General features: G+C 32.5%; 1 protein-coding gene and 1 non-coding gene across 2 annotated transcripts in view; both read left to right on the forward strand.

Annotated features, from left to right (window-relative positions):
• Nucleotides 1–23,905, forward strand: part of LOC114336859 (uncharacterized) — a 252,427-nt gene extending 228,522 nt beyond the window's left edge. The window contains exons 3-5 of the mRNA XM_050654380.1: nt 16,024–16,280; nt 19,160–19,478; nt 20,702–23,905. Of these exons, the coding sequence (XP_050510337.1) occupies nt 16,024–16,280; nt 19,160–19,478; nt 20,702–21,034 (909 nt within the window). The 3' untranslated portion in view covers nt 21,035–23,905. The remainder of the gene's footprint in view (nt 1–16,023; nt 16,281–19,159; nt 19,479–20,701) is intronic.
• Nucleotides 15,913–15,984, forward strand: Trnae-cuc (transfer RNA glutamic acid (anticodon CUC)). Its single transcript has one exon. It is a non-coding gene; the product is annotated as a tRNA-Glu (tRNA).
• Nucleotides 23,906–26,017: the final 2,112 nt, after the last annotated feature.

Raw genomic sequence — 26,017 nt, forward strand, 5'->3', positions numbered from 1 at the left:
AACAGCTCTCCCTCGTTGACTATGTTAAAGGCTACTCATCAAAGCCCTCTACGTTCTCCAGCTTTAAAACTATCAGCATACCAGCACCAATTCTCCAAAACGAGCCAAAGCCTCTTTTGACCAGTACTCGATTCAAACAGAACTCCAAAAATTCTCTGCTCTCCTTCTCACAATAATACAGAATCAAAGAGGTATTTCGTCTCAATTTGATCTGTCTCTCGTTCCACTTTTCAGCACTATTCTCCACTATCAAACAACCACTGGTACTTGCTAACTACTTATCCACGAAAACGTCGACCGCTCCTCAGCGCTGCCAATAACATACTGCCTTCTTTTTCAAATTCACTCAACATTCAAACCACTTTTCCCCTTCCAAATTGCCAAGAATCAGAAACATTTCTCTTTTCCATTCGACAAACAAACAGTCATTTTCAAAATTATTCCGACCATCCTAATTACTTTCGGGGAACCCTACAACATTTACTCGGGGTGAAACAAAGATATTAAAATTCCAAACTTTCTTTTAAACCATTTTTCTAGAAAATGATAATTACCTCTACCTGTAGATTCTATAGTTCCCGTAATAAACAATCTTTTTTCCATTTTAAAACTAAATACATCGTCCTTTTCACTTTAATTATTCACAAAAGTCTTTAAGGCTAGGGCTCCACGGGCTGGAAATTGACGCTAGCAGTAGCCGCAAAACGAACTTAAGGTTCCGCAGAACGGAATAGGAATAGCCGAACTGTACCGACTACAGGACTTGTGCGTAGTCGGTTCAGTTCGGCTACTCCTATTCCGTTCCGTGGAACCTTAAGTTCGTTTTGCGGCTACTGCTAGCGTCAATTTCCAGCCCGTGGAGCCGTAGCCTAATGGTTCATCGGAAAGCTCATTAAAAGAGAAATCTACTTACATCCAAACTAAATTCTAATAAATATTTACAGAAGAATATACAGGGTGTATCAAATGTATGTGCCCGCGTTATTTAAAAAAAAATTTAATTTAATTTTCATTTTGCCTTTAATTGATAAATTGAAAACACAATAATATGTTTTCAAGTTGATTATCCAGTTGGAGTTGACTTTTCCTAGTTCGAGTCGACTCAAACGGCTGGTTTTAGTAAAATTTGATTATAAATATAAAATGAAGATTTTTATTCAACATTTACTAGTAAAAGTAGACTCCCAACTAGTTAAAGTACATATACTCTTCCCAATGCCATTTAGTAAAAGTTGATTCACACAAACAACCGATTCTAGAAATTAAATGTTACTGTATATTATGTTCAAATCGTCATATTTATAGTCCAGGCTGTATCGTCGCCCCCGTTTGGTAAATTATTCCAGTTCGATTCTTTTGCACAAACTTACTCAAAAAGAGGTCCTTATAACGAATCCACAGGGTGTCAAGTAATCGAAAAATTGTTTAAACATTTTTTTTAAACAAATTCACAAAAAAAATTCACTTCGGACATTTTTTACATCATTGGGGTCATTCGCAGCAAATGAGGTCTCTTGTGATTTTTCTGTAAAATTTATTGTTCTCTAGTTATACGCGATTTAAAATTTGAAAAATGCGAAAATGACCATTTTCAAGGCTTAATAACTCAGTTAAAAATTATTATTATGAAAGTCAGAAAGTCACCAAATCAAATTTTAACGACCTCCCTACAAGCTATTGAAGAAATATTTGTCATTATTGTTTTACTAATGCCTGGTTGCACCAATAGATCTTAAGCTCCAGCTTAGCTAATCTCTACTTATAGATAGGGCCTCCTTGAGTATCACTTACGTTGCACCATAATTTTATATTCTTACCTTATTATCAATTATATCTATTATTATATTATGATTATTATATTAATTCTTATGATATTCTCGACTTAAGCTTAAGATTTGTTGGTGCAACCGGGCATTAGTGTATTACAATGTGAGTGCGACTGAGATCCACCATTGGACGGTCGGAATGGAGGATCTTACTCGCACTCACATTGACGGCCGCCTTAATACGCTTTTAGCGCTCATTGTTGATAATTAATAAAAATAACAGCTTAGTAATAAAATAATGACAAAAATTTCTTCAGGATCTTGTAGGGGGCTGTAAACTCTGATTAAGTGACTTTCTGACTTTCATAATAATAGTTTTTAATCGAGTTATTAAGCCTTAAAAATTATCATTTCGCATTTTTCAAATTTTAAATCGCGTATAACTCGAAAACTATCAATTTTAGAGAAAATCACAAAAGAGACCTTTTTTGCTCCGAATGATCAAAATAATCTAAAAAAATTTGTCCGGAGTGAAATACTTAGTTATTTATAAAACAGTTCGTGAAGTATGCTTTTTGCGCACGCACGCGATGTTTAGAGCACGAGCGGGCCGAGTGCTATACATCGCCTAAGTGCGCAAGAAGTACTTCACGCACAGTTTCATACAATATTTTATCTACCAAAAAACAAATAAAAAAAGTGCAACTCTTCGTCACTGGAATACATTCCTATTTTACAATTTTTTAGAACTTTGACATTTAAAAATTCAAGCTTCTGTCAATCCGCAAAACTGTCAAAACTTTTTTCGTAATTTATTGCTCACATGTCATTACCATGACAAGGCGAAAGTTAAGGATATTTGATTATATGAAAGTGTGCTAAAAAACAGTGCGAAAAAGTAAATCCCATTTAAAATACATTATTACTTCAGGCACACTTTAAACCCTTCATGTACTGCTATCTATATTTACAATTTTCACACAATAAAAACTTATACATAATATGAGGTAGAGTAGATAAGAATTATTTTTGTGAATATGGTTAACAAAAATTGGTTAAACAATTTTTCGACCGCGGTACCGCCTGATAATGTGTATTTTTTATAAGGATGTATTTGTTTGAGTAAGTTTGTGCAAACAAATCGAATCAGAATAATTTACCTAACGGGGGCGACGTTATAGCCTGGACTAATAAGTAGTTGAAACGGTCAAAACAAAGAGACGCACACTCATAAAAAATACACGTGAGATTATACTCGTATAAATTGTATAATTTACTTTTACTAACAAGGGTACGGAAGAGTCAACTTCAACTAGTAAAAGTTGATTTAAATTTTTCAAATCAACTTTTACTGCTCGTTTCAGTTGGAGTTGACTCGAACTAGGAAAAGTTAACTCTAACTGAGAATCAACTTGAACTGTAACATAATATATAAAAACTACATAAAATCCACAACAAAATGTACGGAAAATACAACTAAAAAGACTATTAACGGTAAAAAACTTATAAAAAAATATAATGCTTGACAAAACAAGCAGCCCAGCGGTGTGATAAACTGCCCTATTGCGTCACAATAAAGTGACATTTCAAAAGTGATCATAAAATGAAGTCATAAATAATTTCCAACTACAGAAATAACCCAAATCAAATCAATTCTCAATCGAAATACATACCAGTTTTATTGGTATTCAAATCCAATACCAATATAATCTTCGCCTTAGTTATGACTGAATTATACAATTCCAGCTGCCGTCGTGTATGTAGAAACTGTTCAAGAGTTTGCTATTGTTATAGTTGGTTATAATTGCGTAGCTTTTGTTTTGGATATCAAATTTCTCCACCTTGTGTGCGTGTGTTCTCTGTTTTTACCATGTACTAAAACATTATTTTACGAGTGACTTGGAATAATAAAGACCATCTGGTGTTTGGGCTACATTGTACATAAAATTTGATATATAAAAAATGTTCTCGAGAGTAAACGTCAAAATTTATATAAATAAGAAAATGTACCACGCAATGGATCAAAATGGCCTTCGTAAATTCAACAAGAACTTGATATTTAATAACAATAACTATGAAACATTACCAAATAGTGTATATTTGTATAGGTATTAAGGAACCTGCTGTTTTTCTTCCGATAAAACTATGTATGTATTTTCAAATCATTCAATTTCTGTCGAATCTCGAACGTTAACAGAATTTGCTTACATTTGCGTGACTTTTTCTAAAGTGGTACCAAAACCAGTTGCAAAAAATCTTATTTAAAAAAATGAAGATATGGCTAAATGTATATATAGCTTCAATAATATATTGTATATCACTTGAAACTCTCGAAAAAACAGTTGATGTTTATAGATGTTGGCAACATTTTTCATCTTTCTTGGCAATTAATGTTAACAATTCCCTGTAATTGCCTCGAATGTCAGAGCCGTCGCCCTCAAAATGACCACGAAACGCTAATTCTTGTTTGGCCAAAAAACATACGGTATCTATTATACAGGGTGTCCCAGACTAAATTACCCACGCTATATCTCTTAAACGAATAGAGATTTTCGAATGGGACAAACGGTGATATATTCTACTTGTAATACACTTTAATATGGCGTACAAAAAAATCATCCCCTAAATAATCATCCCTTAGTTACAACCCCTAACTTTAATTTTTTTAATAGCACCCTGTATATTTTTTTATAGTTTTGGATGTGGTCTTCTATCGTCTATTCAACACATTTTTTGAAAATAAAATCGGTTCGTAAATAACCAAGAAAATATCAGTTTAGTTTTGTTAATTATGTGTCCCAGACTAATTTATCAAGGCTATATTTCATAAACGAATAGAGATTTTCGAATGGGACAAAAACTGATCTATTACATTTGTAATACACTTTAATATAGCGTAGGAAAAAAATATCCCCTAAATATTCATCCCTTAGTTACAACCCCTAACTTTATTTTTTTAAATAGCACCCTGAAAGTTAGGGATGAATATTTAGGGGATGAATTTGTTCTACGCCATATGAAAGTGTATTATAAATGGACTAGATCAGTTTTTGTGCCATTCGAAAATCTCTATTCGTTTAAGAAATATAGCCTGGATAAATTAGTCTGGGACACACAATTTAACAAAAATAAACTGATAGTTTCTAGGTTACTTACGAACCGATTTTATTTTCAAAAATGTGTTGAATAGACGATAAAAGACCACATCCAAAACTATAAAAAAATATACAGGGTGCTATTAAAAAAATTTAAGTTAGGGGTTGTAACTAAGGGATGACTATTTAAGGGATGATTTTTTTGTACGCCATATTAAAGTGTATTACAAGTAGAATATATCACCTTTTGTCCCATTCGAAAATCTCTATTCGTTTAAGGGATATAGCGTGGGTAAGTTAGTCTGGGACACCCTGTCTAGTCCGTCCGCTATAACTTTTTCCATGCGGTACGATTCATTTTCAATCAAATTAAGTCAAAACAGAAAGTGAAACGTACGCCGATGTGTGTAGTATATAGTATACAGTATACAAAATGTATATACACATCGACGTTCGTTTCAATTGATGTTTTGACTTAATTTGATTGAAAATGAATCGTACCGCATGGGAAAAGTTATAGCGGACGGAATATAAGTGAGCTAAGGATATACCTATCTATTTTTTTAACAAACTCATTATGTTCAGCAATATTTGCTTTAAAAGCTTGATTAAGAGAACTTTTCATTCTTGTTTAACCAAACTGAATCAAATTGGGTTTACATCTTACATGTAGGTAACGGAGAAATTTCATGTCTCTTTTTTAAAACTCTAAAGTTATTTAAATCGTGAACCTGGACCACCCATTTTTCTGTAAAAACCAGAAGACATGGCCAACAATACAGTCTATTTTTCTTGCAACCACATAACCAAGGATTTTCACTGTACCAACTAAATTTAAAATATCGAACTAGTTTTTTTGATTCCTTCTTTAAATTGTTTAAAATAGGTCCTTCATTTTGAATAATCTCATTTTTTTTCTTCAATCAGAATTACTTTTGAAGAAGTTTATAATAAACATGGCAATAATGAAAAGTCACATTCTAATGTTTTGACAGTTCTCTTACGTCAAAAATTTTGACCTACGTAATATCGCTTTTGTAGTAAAAATACTATACTATTAATACATAATATAATAATATATTTGTATTGGTAAAAATATTGGTATTGTCCTTTTCATGAGCATTTTTCAGTGCGTAACAAATGATAGGAAAAAGGGTAAGTCCGTGATAATACACATTCATGACATTTATTCTAACATGACATTTTAGTTAAATCTGATAGTTGTCACATTTTATTTTCAATTTGGAATAAAAACAAATCAAATGTGTTTCTTGCATTTATAAAATGGTATTTTCTTTGATTTGTATAGTCTTATAAATTATAAAGATTATATTTGTAATATTATTATCTAATTAAAAAAAAATATTTTTTTTATTATGGCGCCATCTATCGACAACTAGAATAACCACCGAACTAGAATAATTACCAAAGTAATCACCGACGTGCCTTTTTGAAGTTATACTTCTTTAGGTGCGATTTCATTGAGGGTGAAATTTTATTGATCTGCGCGCATGCGCACACCGACAGTATGGTATTAGTCGTTATACGGGCTCTGATTGGGTGTTGAAATAATCTGTCAATAATTGTTCAATATGGAGCTTATCGGTAAACAAAAATATTGTATATATTAGTTTTTATTGTTGTGAGGACAGAAATAAAATCAAATTTATAATTATAGTGACTTTTTAAATAGTTTTGAAAAGCCGCAGGTACGTAATTCTAAATGTTTCAGTTGTATTCCAATAAAAAATTATCTTCATACCTATTTGGAAAATGTAAAAAAATAATGTAGTTACCTAATAGGGCTTTTCATCGATTGTCATTTGTTTCGAACTTCTGTCAGATGTTGTATAATCTGTCTATAATTTTAATATACACAGATTATACTAAATATGACAGAAGCTCGAAACAATTGACTGTGAATGAAAAGCTCTATTAGTAGGCAATGCTTTAATTTACATAATCTGATTACGAACAAACTTTCTACAAATTTTCATCTAATATATCGTTTTCTTACTCTATATTTTGTTGTATTTTAATTCCACAAAAATCAAACTAATAATTTGATTCATATAAATAAACAAAATGTAAAAAAGTTTATTTATGTGGTGTAAACGTTTAGGTTGTGTATATTCCCAGATGACGTATACGCGAATGTGGTGTAGTGGGAAATCGCTTCAACTCTCGTATGGCGCGGTAGACGTGAAGTGGGTTCAAGCCCCAAGCAAGCTGTTATTTTTTATTTTTTTTATAGATTTTATGATTGTAAGTATATTATTATATATTTTTTTTTCAGAAAATACGTATTTAATTAAAATTTTTGGCAACAATTATTGTTCAGAAATCATTTGTGGCATTTTTCAATGTGTTTGTATGTGTTTTATTCTTTTATTTTTTTAATTTTTGGTATTGTTTTAATAAAAATTTTTATAAAGTAGTAGAGAAACTGTTTAAAGTATATTGATTTCGTTGAAATCATATAATAGAAGTATAACTTCTTACGTGCGTACAAAGTACACACACATTCTTTTTTTCTGTCACATACAATTTAATGCGTTAGAAAGAAATCGAAAAACTGTGACGCACTGAAAGATGATCATGAGAAAAAGAATAAATGGAATTATGTATTCATCGTCATAAAATATTTATTTGGTAACAGTGGTTACATGGACGCTTCGCCAGTGGAGTGTTGGTGTTGAAAATTTTAAGGGATGGGTTTAAACGCAGTTGACAGAGTAAAGATAGTGATGATGATAAATCTCCGATTAGGAGACGGCATTTAACGAAGAAGAAGAAAAAATATCTTTCAATACAATACAGAAGATTATTATTTTACATCGTGATGGAGAACAAATCGACGATGCATTATTTATATCAGCCAAAAAAGTCAAAGATGAAAGAAAATTTTTCAGGATCCTAATTTCGAGTAGACTTTGACATTGAATATATCCGCTATCTAAATATATAAAAACAAGAGAGAAAGGGTTATTACAATATGTTTCGTAAGGGAGACATAATATATCAGAGAGGAAAAGACGACCATAGAGAACAAAATACAGTAAGAAGGGGCAAGAACGATGGAGATACAAAAAATAAAAGCAGGAGGGAGCAAAAGAAAACAAATGAGACTAGGACCCTACGATCACGTTGATTTTCGTATCCATTAATCATACATGTTTAACAATTTACAAAACTGGAAAATATACAACGAAAGTTGTATGAAAAAATCTCACATAGTCGCCCAATTTTGCTTACAGAATCATTTTTACCATCGGGAATGAAAGAAGAAAAGATAAGTCCCTTGATAATGGTTAATTTCCTGTCTCGTGCTGGCCACTAATTTAAATGGCGACTGTCATTTGTTTTTAGGTACCAGCTAACGACGAATTGTGGTTAAGAAGAGGATGTTACGTTATAGTCCATTACACTGAATGATCACTTCCTTTTTAATATCTCAAGAAGACTTTGAGCCGCTTAGTTCTTTAAATGCAATTGAAAAAATTAGAACAAAAGCGTCTTAAGACTAATAGGAGTATTTGTTATGTTAGTTTTGAGTTCAATTATACCATTAGAGTTTAGAGAGAAAGAGGGTTTTGTAACAGAGTCGTTTTCGTCGCTTTATACAGGGTGTTTCATTGGAGAACGGAAATATACTTTAATGGTAAATAGAGGTCACCGAGCCAGTTCTAGACATACTACATTTTTTGCCCTACCGACTTTTATAACCTAGTTATAGGGTGTTTTATCGATTTTGCCCATTTCTTTCCTAAGCCATAACTTTAGACCCACCCTGTATATTTTTTTTATATTTGGTACACATATGTCTCATTCAAAACCCAAACGACCGACACACTAACCATAAGAAAAATCCAGGTCCGGATTAACAAAAAATTATAAAGTAATTGTGACCTTAAAACAACACCCTGTATATTCAAATTTTGAAAATCTGTTTGCATATTTGAAAAGAGCACAAAAAATTTTAATGGTATGCTTAAATTTTTCGGCCAGACAATTTTATGACTTTAATTTTGAAATTATATTGAATTTTTTAAGAATGCTGACGTTAAAAAGCAGATACTATTAACTTTTAGTTATAAATTATTAAAGTTAATGTATAAATACTCATTTTAAAAATAATCAATACTTATTTACCACATTGAAACGACCCAATTACTAATGACAAGAAAAAGCCAGGTCCGGATTAACAAAAAAATATAAAGTAATTGTGATCTTGAAACAACACCCTGTATATTGAAATTTTGAAAATTTGTTAGCGTATTTTAAAAGAACATAAAAAACTGCGTTAAAAGGTGCATGTCAAATTTTTGCGCAGATAATTTAATTACGGCAATTTTGAAATAATATTGACTAATTCTGTGAAGGTGACACGAAGCTGCCAGAAAAATTAAGAACGATCCCAATGTAATTAGAAAATCGATTCTAAATCTTTTGAAACGAGCAAGGAAACGCATCGAACAAATTGGCGGACATTTTGAGCAACTATAGTAGTTCAAATAATATTTTTAATTTATGTTAAGTTGTTTAACTGTTTAAACGATTTTTTTTTATTAAATATAGCTATTTTTTTAATTCTTTACTAAATCATCAAAATATCCCAATTATCGCAATTCTGATTTTTAATGATGTGCATGTGCATACAGCTATAAATACAGAGAATCTATGAAGCCAGCGTAGTAAATAAGTATTAAGTATTTTTAAAATAAGTATTGATCATTAACATTAAATTATTATACCTGGTTTCTAATCTCAGAGTTCTTTAGAATTTCAATATAATTTCAAAATTGATGTAATTAAATCAACGGCGCAAAAAATTAAAATGAACCTTTAATCACAGTATTTTATGCTCTTTTAAAATGCGCAGACAAATTTTCAAAATTTCAATATACAGGGTGCTGGTTCAAGGTCACAATTACTTTATATTTTTTTGTTAATCCGGACCTGCATTTTTCTTATTTCTGTTACCAGTCTCATTTGTTATTTCCTCGGTCCCTCGGTGTCGCTCGAGACGGGCTAGTGTCTGAAAATTTTGAAGAAACGACGGCGTAAGCGTGCTGTGTATATAAGTAGCCCTGTTACCAGATTTAAACTTGGTTACTTTACCTATAAAAAGTGTAAAATCGCCTTTCGACATCATATAGATTTTGATCCTTGAACTATCCACTACTTATTCTCAAATTTTCAAGCAAATCCATCCATTCTGTAAAAATTGCGAGGTTTTGTTCTATTGTAAGCTTCATTACTTGGACTAATAATATGTATTTATGATATAAGTATTAAAAGTACAATTTTAAGGCACGCATGTGAAAATTTTCAGAATGAGCGAAGCGAATTTTTTTTCTACAAACGTTATAAATTTATAAAATACAATATTTTGATTAATAATTGATGAAACCATAAAATCTATGACCCGCAAAAGGTAGAACTGGTTGTCTACACTCGAGGGGAATGTCTAAAAATTCTTAGCGAAAATATCATACCGTTACATAAACTTGTTTTTTCTACAAACGTGTTAAAAATGCAATAATACAGTTTTTCTACAACCGTGTAGAAATGCAAATTTTAGCACTCCATACGAGCGTTAAAAATGCTACTTTAAGGCACTAGTGCTTTAAAATTTTTATGGCACTGCAATTCATATTGACCGTATAAGCAATTTTGATGTAATGTCAAAAAAAAATATAAAAATGGAATGTCAGTCAAGTTCAAGTAAAAGTTTTTGTAGATATTGTCCTGTAATTACGTTTGTAGAAAAAATATTGTATGATATGCGTGTTAAAAAGTACATTTTTAAGGCACTCATGTGAATTGCAGAACTCGCTATTGCTCATTCTGCAAACTTTCACATGCGTTCCTTAAACGTGTACTTGTAACACTTATATCATAAATAACTATTAAATTAAATTTTAAAAAACCTTTTAAACCATCTTTTTCAAATTGCGCAAGTTGTACTATTAATATTAATGTTAATAAATGAAACATAAATATTTTGACGTTTCACAATTTGACAATTCACTTTTAACTGCAGTGCCTTAAAAATTTTAAAGCACTAGTGCTTTAAAGTAGCATTTTTAACGCTCCTATGGAGTGTTAGAAATTGCATTTTTAACACAGTTGTAGAAAAAAGTATTTTGAGAAAGTTTTACTAATGAAAAATTCATATTCAGCGACCCCCAAAGCCTCCCGAGTAATGGTTATTGACTAATTTTGAATGATTATAACATAAAACTCCAGGTTACGAGTTCCACACTGGGCACCAGGTACCTCAGAGACTATTGCTGTCATGAAATTCGTGCTCAGCGACCACCCAAAACCCCCCGAGTAATGGTTATCGACTGGTTTTGAATGATTACAACATAAAACTCCAGGCGACTAGTTCCACCCTGCACCCTGGGCACCAGGTACCTCGGAGACCATCGCTCTTATCAGATTCGTGTTCAGTGACCCCCAAAACACCTGAACTCATTTTCATCAATATTGCCCGAGTTCTTAATTTTTCATTTTCCATCTCTTCGAGATGCACTTTGAAAATGCATTGTTCTTATCCACAAAATGCAATTTTCATCTCCCGGAGATCAATTTATTTCACAAAATTTCCTGATACTCTCTCGAATCGAACGCAAAAAGTTGCATGACCACTCATCTTACTGGACAAAATTCATAGGTTTTGAACGTTTTAATGCTTCGTTGATTCGCCTAATTAATCTGCTTAATTAATCTGAGTACACACAAATAAAACCATTTTTGTGCATTCTTATATTCTGATCAGGGGCGGCTTTACCTATTGTGCAGGGTGTGCGGTGCACACGGGCGCCGGGATGTTGGGGGCGCCTAGCGCCAAAGAGCGGGTCCTTTACTTTGTTTTTCAACATAAAATATGCTTTAAAACGATTAATGAAAAATTACATTGGATGTTACTACACCTTTGGATGTTTTAAATCACTTGTATACAAACAAATTACTTTCAGTGTTGACAAATTTATCACTCATAGTAAGTATTGGACATAAAATAAAAATTGAAGTCTTCTTCTTCTTTTTGTATAGACATAACTCTGTCTGTTTTTTCAATGTGGCTCTAGTAAGTTGTCGTTCCATCGTTTTCGTGGTCTTCCCACTGATCATCTTCCTATTGGGGAAACGTCTCTCGTTGTCCTGACTACCCTATTTGTTGTCATTCGGCTTATGTGGTCATTCCATTCTATTCTTCTGTTTCTTAGCCAGTTATTAATGTTATCCACCTTGCATCTCCGTCGTATATCTGTACTTCTAGCTCTGTCCCATAGAGTCTTACCATCGATTTTTCGAAGGGTTTTCATCTCCGCTGTTTCGAGCAATCTTTTTGTCCTCTCTGTGTCGGGTCGTGTTTCTGTCGCGTATGTCATCATTGGTCTAATGACTGTTTTGTAAGTTCTGCCTTTCATTTCTTTTCCGATATTTTTATTTCTCCATATTGTGTCATTCAGGCAACCTGCGGCTCTGTTGGCTCTATTCACTTGATCTTCCACTTCTGTTTCGAGCCTTCCGTAGCTAGATAGTGTTATGCCTAGGTATTTAAACTCCATCACGTGTTCTATTATCTGATCTTCCAGCTCCAATTTACATCTTATTGGATCTGCTGTTATAACCATGCATTTTGTCTTTTTTGAGGAAATTAACATGTTAAATTTTCAGGCGATTATGTTGAATTGATGCAGCATACGTTCTAAATCATCTTCCTTTGAGAGATTAGTATTGCATCGTCCGCATAGCAGATTATTTTAAGTTGTTTTTCTCCCATTTGGTATCCTTTTTTAGTTCCTGCTTTTTGTATTATTTCGTCCATGATCAGGTTGAACAATAAAGGACTCAATGAATCCCCCTGTCTTATCCCATTGCCGGCTTCAATTGGGTCAGTTAGTTCATCTTTCACTTTTACTTTTATTGTGTTGTTCTGGTAGATGTTTTCTATCGTTTTAATTATTCCCAGAGGTACCTCTCTCGAGTATAACAAGTGGATAACGTCCCTTAATGTGACTCTGTCCAATGCTTTCTTAAGGTCCACGAAACATAAATACATATGCCGGTTTGTTGTATTCCAACGATTTCTCTTGAACTTGCCTCATTATAAATATAGCGTCAGTGCATGATCTTCCCGACCTAAAACCTTGTTGTTCTTCTGCTAATGTTATAATTTCATTCAATTTTTTTGTTATTGCTTTTGTTGTTAATTGAATTGAAATTTTGTTGAAAACTGAAGTAAGTGATATTATTCAAGATTTTGCTAATGCAAAAGCACGAAAAGTAACTTTTTTATAAGTATATGTTGTAATATGTGCGTCCTGTAATAATTCGTTAATAAATTATTATTTTTTTAAATAATCAAACCTGTCAAATTTCCTCAACCAATTTTTAACCTTACCTCATAGATAAAAAAGTTAATTTTAAATTAAATCTTTTTAACAGATTTGGGTAGGTTGTTCTGACGCCGTGAATACCTATTGGCTCCCGGCATCATTTAATATTGCAATATTTGCATCTGGATTTTTGTTTACATTATAAGCGTACCTAATACCCTCTAATAATCCATGTACTAATACTAAGTAGGTACCTATTCAACTATTCCATTTTCACTGCGCGTCCGCCAAAGGGCGCCAGGGCATTGGCTGCACACGGGCGCTACATGGGCTAGAGCCGCCTCTGATTCTGATGGAAAGAAATACTCTCATAATATACTAAAAACTGCCAATTAGATTTCCTTTCCTCTCTTCCTAGCCACGATTCACAGCTGCTTAATTTTCCGCCTACATAAATAGAAAATCACAAAAGCTGCATTCATATTTCATCCATCAAAATTCTTTCATCAAAGTTTTCTTTTAAACTTCGTTAATAATCTATAAAACCATCAGATTTCTAAACAGCACCACTCTCCTCACATTTGTCACTGTAGTTCATAAGAAGCCGTTTTGAATGAAATCTATTTTTTCCGCATTTGTTTTTTATTTTTTCGACTAGAACAGGAAGAGGTTATTTGACTCGTCGCCTTTCGTGTCTATTCTAGTAACTTCTTTTCCTAAACGTGTTAGTTTAGTGAGAGGATTCGGCTAATCAAAATAGTGGTTTTTGTATTAAGAGTGGTGCAATATAGAAGTTTTTATCATGTATGCTATGAACTTTGGAAAATATACGCAAATATTAGTTCCTGCAGAAAATATACATGTAAGTTGAGCTTTTTTACACAACAACTGATGGAATCTTGTGGCAGCAACTTGTCACAAAAAATAAACTTGTCCCATTTTTGTGGTCTTCAAATACATCAATATCACAAAATAATTATTTTTTATAATCTATAAGCGGTAAATAATCCCGGACAAAAAATCTCCACAAATAATCGCCGGACAAAATCCCCACAAAAAATTCCGGACAAATAATCCCCAAAAAATTTTTTTGGACAAAATATCCCCACAAAAAATCCCCAAGAAATATTTGTTGTGTAATAGTTCCCAAGTTTTCCCGTGAATGCAATCGACGAAAATGTTTTTCAACTTCAGTGCATGACAGTTTTACCAATTGCCATGAAATCGCTTTTTGGCACGAATATAATGATTAACAATTAAAATTAAGTATGAATTGTAATTTCGATTACCACATTTCGAATTCCAATTGTGAGTTTTTTTAAAAATTTCAACTTCAATTCAGTTCAAATTCAATTTTAAAATTCGATTTCATTCACGGGAGATCTTTTAGAGTTAGAGAACTTTATATTATAGATTATAGGTATTCGGAAGCAAATATTTCTTGAGGATTTTTTTTCCGTGATTTTTTGTGGGGATATTTTGTCCAAAAAAATTTGTGGTGATTATTTGTCCGGAATTTTTTGTAGGAATTTTTGTCCAGGGATAATTTGTGGGGATTATTTGTCCGGGGGTTATTTGTAAAGTTGGCAAAAACCAAGGTTTTTTTCCAAAAAAAAAAAACAAAAAAGCCAGGTTTTTGATTTAAATCAGGTTTATTTGATACAAGTATAATAAGTCTAAATACTTTAAAAATAAATTAAATATTTTATAAAATAATAGTAATAAACAATGAAAAAACGATTGAGACAGCTTTTATTTTTTAATTACACACACAAAAATTAATATAACAAAAAAACATCTTCAAACGTAATAATATTCAAAATAACTAAGTTCGAAAGTAAAAAAAAAATAGAATTTATATATCTTAATTTTCTTCATTTGCGGCAGCTGTATTAAAAACTTTAAATAAAAACACCAGTTTGGAGGCTCAATAAAAAACCAGGCTTTTTTCTTAAAAAAACCAGTTGGTTTTTAATGCAAGATTTTATCGCCTGAATGCTTCTTTTTTTTTCGAAATGCGTTTGCACTAATTTTGCAATACTTATCTCCGGTTCTAATTATTATGGGATCAAGGTTTACCAAACATTGTTTTGTAGGTTGTTTTTAAAGTAGGTACTTTTCTTTAGTTACCTAGCACAGCGGTTCTCAATCTTTTTGTGTCATGTTCATGTACCACCTAACTGAAATATATATCTAACTAGGTGATCTAATTAACTATAATAGTGGTGCTGATTTTGGCTGTTTTTGCGTTTTGTGTACCACCTCAAAATATGAAATGTACCACCAGTGGTACATGTACCACAGATTGAGAACCGCTGAGTCCTAGCACATTGCATTTTATAAAAATGATTTATATTTGTTAGTTTACGAATTACATATAAATTAAATTCCCGTTACTTTTGATTCAAAATCAAGTTTGAAATTCGAGTTCAATAATAAACAGCCCTTACTCACTTAGTCAATAAAAAAAATAGTCTTTTTTAGGAGTAACTTACTCCTAAACTAGTTGGCGTTACTTTTGATTCAAAATCAAGTTTGAAATTCGAATTCAATAATAAACAGGCCTTACTCACTTAGTCTAGTCTTTTTTAGGAGTAACATACTCCTAAAAAAGACTAGACTAAAAAGATTTTTACTATTTATGTTAAATTTCATGCGGATAGAAGCTACTCCAAGATTACTTATTTAAAATTAGTGTATTCCGGTATGGTCTAGTGGCTAGGATACCTGGCTCTCACCCAGGAGGCTCGGGTTCGATTCCCGGTACCGGAAAACTTTTTTTATTTTTTTAACAATATTTTTTTCTTTCAGACAACAATCAAAGTGTATGCTAGATGTCTACGTCCCGATATTGAATACAAAACCCTCAGTATCACTTTCCAAACGACCTGTAAGGAAGTTGTGGCGACTTTGCTTGGAAAATACAAGATGAAGCATAGAGATCCGAAGCTGTTTTATCTTTCGATGGAAGTCACGGTGAGGAAAGCTGGTGTGAAGACGCATTTGGCGTTGGACGAAGAGGCCAGACCTGCCGTGCTTCAGAGCTGCCATCCTAAAGGAGATTCCAAGTGAGTATAGCTTTTAATACACCTGTTCAAGTTCTTGTAATTCCATTGAACTTTTCAGAGATAATAATTTCTCCTGTTCCCTGTTATACCCCAGAAAATCAAAAAATTACTGTGCGCTATTTTTCAACTGGAATATCTGGGGGAAATCAATAGAAAAGGCGAACAATCCCGTGGGCATCGAAATTTTTACTGCATCATAGATTTTTATTAACATATTTAAGCAAAACAGCATCTTTTTCCATTCATTTCGCGATTTTGAAAGCATTGTAGATGAAAACGTTCAATAGACAACTTTCTTGCTCTTTCAAATTAATGTGATGTTTTATGTAGTTACTATATTGTGCAAAAGATGGCCACTATTGGTCGAGAATAAATATGAACTATCACTCAACCAAAGCAAGACGAAAATGATAATAAAAAGACAGCTCAGGACATTCGTGAGATATAGAATTGAAAATGTAAGAAAATTTAAACACCTAGGTACAACCATTATTTTTTTTATTATAGGTTATTTACTACATGCAATCAATAAATAAAATTATAAGCATGATTTTTCGTTTGTACAAGGGGGTGTATGTATAAATTTGGATTTGTTATCCAGTGATAACAAAAACTCCACTAGTCTCTTAGATTATTGAAATGTGCTGTAAGGGTAAGTACCTCACTGCACTTCACTTCACTCCACTGCTGCTTAAAACCTATATGGTAAATAGCTCCAATGGTTTGTGCCTCTTCAGTCTCCGAGTCTGCTTACTATTATCTAGCAGGTTTAGTGAAAGATTGTTTGGGTGGTTTTCCAATTTTACCAAATAGCTGCTGCTGTATTCACTTACTATTTCCTTAACTGTGACTACTTGGAAATCGTCTTGGATTTCCCTGTTTGGTATAAACCAAGGTGCATTTGTTTTGGTCCGTAGTACCTTCGACTGAAATCGTTCCAATATCTCTGTGTTTGAGTTTGCGTCCGTACCCCATAGTTGTACACCACATGTCCATATTGGTTTTAAGGCTACTTTATAAACCAACAGTTTGTTTTTTAAGTTAAGTTTTGACTGTCTTTCCAATAGCTAATAGTATTTGCTGAGTTTCAAGCCAATGCAATAGTCGTTTTCTTTTGTTAAAAATGTGTTTTCTACAGGTCAGTCCTTTGTCCAAGTGCATCCCTTTGACGCTGTCAGATTGAGACAGATCTTGTCCATTTAGTGTAACAGGTGGCACTGTACCTCTGCATTTGGTAAATGTAACCTGCACTAATTTTACTTCATTGACTTTGATTCTCCAATTTCTTGTCCAATCCTGAATTTTCACTAGATTTTGTTGGAGAATTCTTGCAGCTATGACTGGGTCTTTGTGTTTGACCATTATCGCTTTATCATCTGCAAAGGAAGCTGTGCTTGTTTGTTTGCTTACTGGAAGATCAGCTGTGTACATAAGATAGAGAAGTGGACCAAGAACACTCCCTGTGATACCCCTGCCTTTATCAATGTGATTTCTGATGTCTGGCCGTACCTCACAGTAAAATATCTTTATTTTAGGTACGATTCCATAATAATGTACAGGGAGAGTGATTTTTTTAATTTAGACAGTAGTCCATCATGCCAAACCTTATCAAAGGCTTGACTCACATCTAAGAAAGCAGTCGTGCAGTAACTTTTTTGCTCAAATGCTTCATTTATTTCGTCCACTACCCTGTGTATCTGTTCAATTGTGCTATGATCCTTTCTAAATCTGAACTGGTGTTCAGGAATCAGGTGGTTTTCTTCTATTATGGGAGTCAATCGGGTTATGAGTAGCTTTTCTAGGATTTTACCAAGGAGTGGCAGCAGGCTAATTGGTATGTATGAAGTTACTTCATTTATAGGTTTTCCAGGTTTCGGAATACGTATAAGCTCGGCAACTTTGCACTGGGCCGGGAAGTACCCTAATCGTAGCACTGCGTTGAATATTGTTATTACTACTAGCACGATCCCTTTTCTTGGGAGTTCTATAATAAGAGGGCCTTTGATCAGATCAAATCCTAAAGCCTTATCTGGATTTAAGTTTCTTCTCATTGTCTCATGTACCTCTTTGAGTTTGAAGAGTTTTGGAATTTGGGACATTTGATGTGGAACTTCAAGAGTTTCTTTGATCTTAGCTCCTATTTCAGGCGTGTTTTGCGATGGAAGAGGTTGAAAGACTTCCTCCAGATATTCTCGGAAGGTATTTGCTTTTTCATCATCAGTGCGTGCCCATTACGGTCTCTTTTACGAATTGGTGGAATTTGCTCATTTTGACTTTTCAAGTTCTTAACCGCTTTCCATAACGAATAGTCTGTATCTTCTGTACTTGTCAGATTTTTTAAATATTCGTTAATAGATGCATTCTTTATATTGTTTATAAGCTCTTACAACCATTAATGAAAACAATGACAAATACGAATCAACATCGAACAGGCTAGAAGCACATTTACAAGAATGAAGAGGATTCTCTGCTGTCGAGACTTAAAACTTGAGTTAAAAATATGACTGCTGGGGTGCTATGTATTATCCGTATTACACTAGGAGATAGAAGCGTGAACATTGAAAAAAATCGACGTAAGAAGACTGGAGGCATTCGAGATGTGGATGTACCGAAGAGTGCTGAATATCGCATGGGTAGATATAATAACCAACGTAGAGGTAATGAAACGTATGCATAAGGAAAGAGAAGTACTTCTAACAATTAAGAGAAGAAAACTGAGATATATGGGACATGTGATGAGAGAAGATAAAGCAACATGCTTCGTTTCCGGGGATATTATCTTTGATCTTTGTCTATCTCTTGTGAACAACTCTTTTATATTTTTTTGGTAAAATTTTTCCATTTTATAGCTTATTTTCTAATATTCTACTCTGTTTCAGATTCTCCCTTCAAACCCGTCGAGGAGGATTAGTAAAAATCTATGACTCAGCTTTGAACAACAATTCCCAGTACAAGAGTCTCCTGATAAGTGCCAGAACGACGTCAGATGAAGTCATCTCCTTGCTGCTGACTTGCAGCAACAGCAAGGAGAGAGTAGAGCAGTTTTCCATCTATGAAGTCAACACGGATAGAGAACAACAAAGGAAACTACACCCAGATGACAGGCCTCTTCAGGTTCAACAAACGTGGCTTCCATCCCACCAGTGCCATTTTCTAATCAGAAGGAATCCTGATTACTTGCCGTTATCTAGAAGGAAGGTTGGTATATTGAGAAGCTATCTGTATCACAACTCTACCGTGCCAAATAAGAGAGAATTCAATCCCTTCCACTGTAGAAGCTTTTATTTTATTTCAGTTTTCAGTTTCTTAGTAGTTCACGACTTTGCTGTAGTCTTTTATCCTTCAGATATTGTTTCCGTGCAGTTTTCTTCAGTATTACTTGCTTGTTTATTTCTTCGATTCCCACGCTGTATGTTTCTTTGTTGAGTCTTTTTGACTTGTTCCACGTACTTTCTTAGCTTCATACAGTAGTAGATCCTTATAGTTGTTCTATACCCAGGCAACCAAATAACGTTTACAAAACGCTGAAAATACGTCATAATTATCACCAAACCACGCCAGTTTGTCACGTTTTTTTGACGTCGAAAGTCACGTGAATATGTCCCACCATAACTGACGTCATTTTTATCACGTTTTAAATAGGTGATATAAAAAACGTAGTTTTTATGTCGTTTTCTTTTAGATTATTTTTCATTTTATGGCTTTAAAAATACACAATAATTATTCGTATGGGTAATATTATTGGTATTGCAATTTTTCATTTAACTGTTTTTTTTTTTGCTTATAGGCTAAGGTATACTTACTGTGTCAAAACTGAAACAACATATAAACTAATAAATAATTTATTAACAAATTTAATTAAACTCGATAACACATAATTAGCTCATAACAGAAAATATTCACCAAAACAAAACACATAACCTCAAACCGTTTTCAAGAAGAACTATTGCATTAAACTAACTCACTACTCACTTGAGAAAAACGAATAAAAATCTCTTAATTAACACGTTTCTTCAACTAAATATCTAAATGAAAAGTCCTTTTTTACCACACAAAGCACGTAAACAATAAATAAAAAATTTCTTATGACAATTTAAACTTATAAACGTCAATATACAACATTATACATTATAGGCATTAACTTGTTAAGCTCCTCCCATTTTTGTGACGTCAGACTTGGGCTGTCTGAAATGAAAACGTATTTTTAAACGTATTTTAACGTCATTAATCTTACGTATTTAAAATAACCTACAAAAGACGTTTATACGACGTAATGTTCAAACACGTGTATATATTCAACCAAAAGCTGACGTTTCCTCGACGTTATTGACGTCATTTGGTTGCCTGGGAAGATTGTTTATAATATTATTATTGCTTTTTGTTTTTTATTGTTCTATGTTTCTAATGTTTTATTGTTTCAGATATTCTGGGTGTCAGAATTGCCTCCTTTGCCAGCCTCTCGAACGTTCAGGACGTCACAACCCATCTCCCTGCCACACACTCACACCAGCAGCACCAACAACAACTCTTGCAGCAGCTTAATACCGTTTTCCCGATCTCACCAATCAACAACGCCCTCCGCCGACAATCAAAGCGAGGAACAACTAAATCAAAGTGAAAAACCCAAACAAAAAGACGCTACCATTGTGAAAAACAAAAACTCTAACTTGAAAATCTGGAGCAGTAGTTCTCAACTTTCAAAAAGTGATAGTGAACAGTCTTATGCGGACTACGAAAACTATTTTTATATTTAATTTTTTCGCACCTAGATCTTTGACAAACTCGAGACATTATGGGTTATCTCAAATGTTACTTCTTCGATTTTTTGTTACCTTCACCTAATTATCTTAAAACTGACGTCATTCTATTGTTTTAACCTCAAAAGATAGCTACGTGTCACTACCATAGACAGGTATTATATGTCTATGGTGATTACTATGACATATACATACATTTGAGATAACTCACACTCAAGTCAAACTGTTTAATCCTCGAGCTTGTCTTTGAAATAGACAATTATTTTTGTAATTTTTGTTATGATTTTTTTTTTGTAAAATTTTGTATATAGTCTACGTGTGTTATCTAGTTTTTTATGTGATATGCAGCTTGACATTTTGTTTTGAAACCAAAGAATCTTTTATTGGCAGCTATTCAAAAAGTTTTGTATACCGTGGATCAGTGGTTCCCAACCTTTTATGTCTGGCGACCCACCTTCTGATGTTTTTTCATATTCGCGACCCATCCCTCATCCATGATTATATATATGTACGTTATTCAGCTACTGTAAGATCTACGCCACGACCCACCTGAAATCCGCCCGCGACCCACTGGTGGGTCGCGACCCACCGGTTGGGAAACGCTGCCGTGGATCATTCTTCTAAAATATATCAAAAGTTTTTCTATATGTATTGATATTATATGTATCTGCATTTTTTTGAAAAAAAATATCTCTTAGTCTAATTATATTTAAAAACGTCTGCAAAATGTTCATACAGTATGTACCTGTAAGTTGTATCCATATGGAAAACTTTTTTATTATTAATTTTACGAAAGAAAGTTATTCTTTATAAAAAGCTGTGCATGGTCCAAAACCTAAGATTTAACCATCAAATATCAAATTTTTTGAATATTATACGAGGTATGTTAAAAAGTTTGAATTTCGTTAAAGAGAAGTAGCATTATTTTTCACAATATTGTAAATTGCTATTATGAAAAGTTGTTTGGAATTAAAAACTACATTCTAGTATGCAATTACATCCTTCTAATTGAAATTTTTTTTTGAAAATATATGGATATCATTTTCAGTTATTTCAATTCAGATAACTCTTTTATTATTAATTTTACGAAAAAAAGTGATTCTTAATAAAAAGTTCTGCATTATCTAAAACCTAAAATACAACCATCTTATGTCAAATTTTATCAATTTTATACGAGGTATGTCAAAAAATATGAATTTCGCTCAAGAGTAAAATACGTTTGTTTTTCAGAATATCGAAAATTGTTATTATGAAAAGTTATTTACAATTAAAAACTATGTTTCAGTATGTAATTACATCCTTCCAATTGAAATATTCTGAACTATAAAGGTACTTTACTTTTGATCTAAATTTATCTTTTTTGACATACCTCGTATAAAATTGATAAAATTTGATATAAGATGGTTGTATTTTAGGTTTTAGACCATCCAGAACTTTTTATTAAGAATCACTTTTTTTCGTAAAATTAATAATAAAAGAGTTATCAGAATTGAAATAACTGAAAATAGTGTTAGTTGTCCGTAATTTTTCAAAAAAAAATTTTTCAATTAGAAGGATGTAATTGCATATTAGAATATAGTTTTTAATTCCAAACAACTTTTCATAATAGCAATTTTCAATATTGTGAAAAATAAAGCTACTTTACTCTTGAGTGAAATTCAAACTTTTTGACATACGTCGTATAACATTCATAAAATTTGATATCTGATGGTTGAATCTTGGGTTTTGGACCATGCAGAACTTTTTATAAAAAATAACTTTACTTTTCGTAAAATTAATAATAAAAAAGTTTTCCATATGGATACTATAACTTACAGGGACATACTGTATATCTATAAATGACATGTAAATACTTCATACGGGTGTTGTTAGTCCCGTAGAACTTTTGTTACCATTATTTTTTTTATTTTTATCACTTTTAGAAAGTTATCAAAACAATGCACACACCAATACAGTTATTTATGGATGCTCTCAAAAGTATGTATAACCGCAAATGTCCTGTCCTTACTAGTTATACTATTTACATTACACGTATATACGTATTTTTATATTTGCCCTCGTTGTCTCATTCTTTTTCTTTTAAAAAGTTTGTTGGGCACTAAATGTTTCATTTACCTTGTTCTTTTAAGAGATGCCATTTTTGTACTTAAAAACACGAACTGAAGATTGAATTGAGCTCAAAATTTATTTTCATGACGCATTCTTACTATAAAAATAATATTTTCTTTTGTTTTGTAACCATTCATTTTTTTAAATTATCGCATTACATACTTGTATTATAAAATAATAATATGTTTCTGCTAAGAATATAATTCAGATTATTTACCGTCTTCTGTGTACTTTATTTTTAGGACTCTTTTTCTTCTTTTTAACTGATATGTGTAATAACAAAAATAATCTACTAAAATGCTTAGCCAAAGATTATTTTTAAGGTATGTTTGGGTTTCAAAATTATAGTGCAATTATTGTTTTGGAGAGAAAAAACCGCAGTGCCTCTTATGTATGTTAAGGAATGAGTGAATAACTTTAATATTTTTGTCAATTAGGAAGATAATTTATCGTACTAAAGGAATCCGCTAATCTTTTACGTTTTAATCACTCTTTGTCTGTATTTTCCTATTGCTTCTAGGTCTACAATAAGTAGAAGAAGTAAGTGGTGAAGATTTGTGGTTCCTGTTGTAACAAATTTTATATTCTGTAATAGAGACTCAGATGTTTATAACAATAATCATTTATGGAATATAAAAGTTGAATATTGAGTTGTATATCAGTGTTTTATGTGTATTTTATGTTAAACCAAAGAATCGTGTATTTTGTAAATATAAAATATTGTCAATGATATTGTATAATAAAAAATTAAGTCTTTTATTTCTTAGTATTATTCTATTAAATCTTTGTCGATTTTAAAGCGGCATATGACAGTGTCTTAAGACCAAGTCTTTACAACGCTATGAATGAGTTAGGAATTCCAAAAAAACTCATATGTTTGATAAAAGTGACAATGTCGAAGATGCTATCAGCAGTAAAAATTCAAAACGACTCGTCAACCTCATTTGAAATACATAGGGGGTTAAAGTAGGGAGATGCGCTGGCGTGTTAGCTTTTTAATGTAGCCTTAGAAAAAGTTATAGGAGACGCCAATTTAGATAGCAGGATAACAATATTTAATAGATCAGTCCAAATTCTAGCATATGCAGACGACGTGGTCATTATAACAAGAATCAGGGCGAGAACTGCGGAAATCCTACCCAGATAGCAATATAAACTTGTTTCAAACTTGCAACAAGTTTGACACATCAAACATGAAAGCTTGCTATAAGTTTGCCATGGCAACTTTGCAAACTTGCAGCAAGTTTAAATCAAACTTGCTAGTTGGAGTGTGACAAACTTGCATGAAGTTTGTTTGTTCAAACTTGATACAAACTTGATATAACAAACTTGCTGAAGCTTTGTTTTTGTTTTGTTGCATGAAGTTTGTTTTCTCAAACTTGATACAAACTTCCTTATGGTTTGTTTTGACATACTAGCCACAATTTGAATAAAAAAACGTGAATAAAAAATACAATACCATTTTATATAATTATTTATTCAGTAATCACTCAACTAAAATAAAATCTATTGTCTAAAATTATTTATTGGAACTTACATTAAACTCGCTAGCTTCAGATTCCAATGCTCATTTTTGTCTATCAGCTCTGAAAGAAATAAAAGAAATTGTTATAAACTCTTGCTGTGTGAACAGAATTAATATTTGCTATTAAAAGAGATAAAAAGATGTTAAAGTAACAATTTTACAATAAAAGCTAAAACTTATTTACATATAATATTATAAAAATATAATTTATTTTAGATAGTAAATAGCTAGATAGTAATACAGCTAGAAGCTACGAAAAACAAAAAAACTTACCTCAATTTCACCAAAGGAAAGAGAATACCAATCTGTAATCTGTACCTAATCAGCACAAACAGGTGGGCCTATGAAAAACTGAAGAAAAGAAGTTTCAGCTTAGTAATTAAAGTAATAGTCTCGGATAATTGTACGTGTATGGTAAATGTTGTAAAACATTCAAAGAAAAATATCAACATAAGATAGGACATAGACATAACTACAAATTATCACCGCTTGGCTGACAAGTTACTTTTCCCGTGTTGCCAGCTGTCGAGTAAACTTTTTCCCTCAACGTACCTTAAAAATTCCCACTTTTATGATAAAATTCCCTCCTATGCTCCTATTTAAAAAATCTGTGAAAATATGTTGAATTATTTTCAAATATTTTGATTTTTTTAAATATTTTACAATTTGGACTGGAGCAAAGAATAAAGATTCCCTTATAAGTTATAAGTTAACTTTTTCCCTTTTATGTTGAAAATTCTCTCCGGTGGCAACACTGCCGTTTTAGTGGGCGTGACCTCGAATAAACAAGTGTCCCGAATATAAAATAAACATATTTTTTCTTACAGTTATCACAATAGGTCTTAAGAAAATTAAGAGAGAACTCTATAAGTCAAAAAATGGTAAAATTGAAAAAATAAAAAAAACTAATTTGTTGCCCCTCAACTCCCAATAAAGTAGTCTTTAGGTGAAGTCAGTAAAGTGTATGACCTCCACGGTTGTTGATTACTGCCTACATCTGTTAGGCTCATGATCAGATGGTAGTGTCTTGCTGCGGTATTCTGCTCCACTCCAATAAAAGGCCCTCAAACAGTTGCTGTCTTGTATTGAACGCAATATTTTGTTGTAAAATACGTCTGCTCAATATGTCCCATACATGCTCAATTGGGTTTAAATCTGGCGATTCTGCAAGCCATGATAAAACCTCAATTTCGTTGTCTTCAAGGAATGTTCTTCTGGTCGTATGTGGACGCGCGTAATTGAAATTGGGAACCAGCTTGTTATGCAAAGGGCCCAACAATATGTTCGAGAACAATATCGCGGTAGTCTGTTGCATTTAGAAATCGTTTCAGACAAACGAGATTGGT

This window comes from Diabrotica virgifera, chromosome 6 (assembly GCF_917563875.1).
Source record: "Diabrotica virgifera virgifera chromosome 6, PGI_DIABVI_V3a".
Lineage (NCBI taxonomy): Eukaryota > Metazoa > Arthropoda > Insecta > Coleoptera > Chrysomelidae > Diabrotica > Diabrotica virgifera.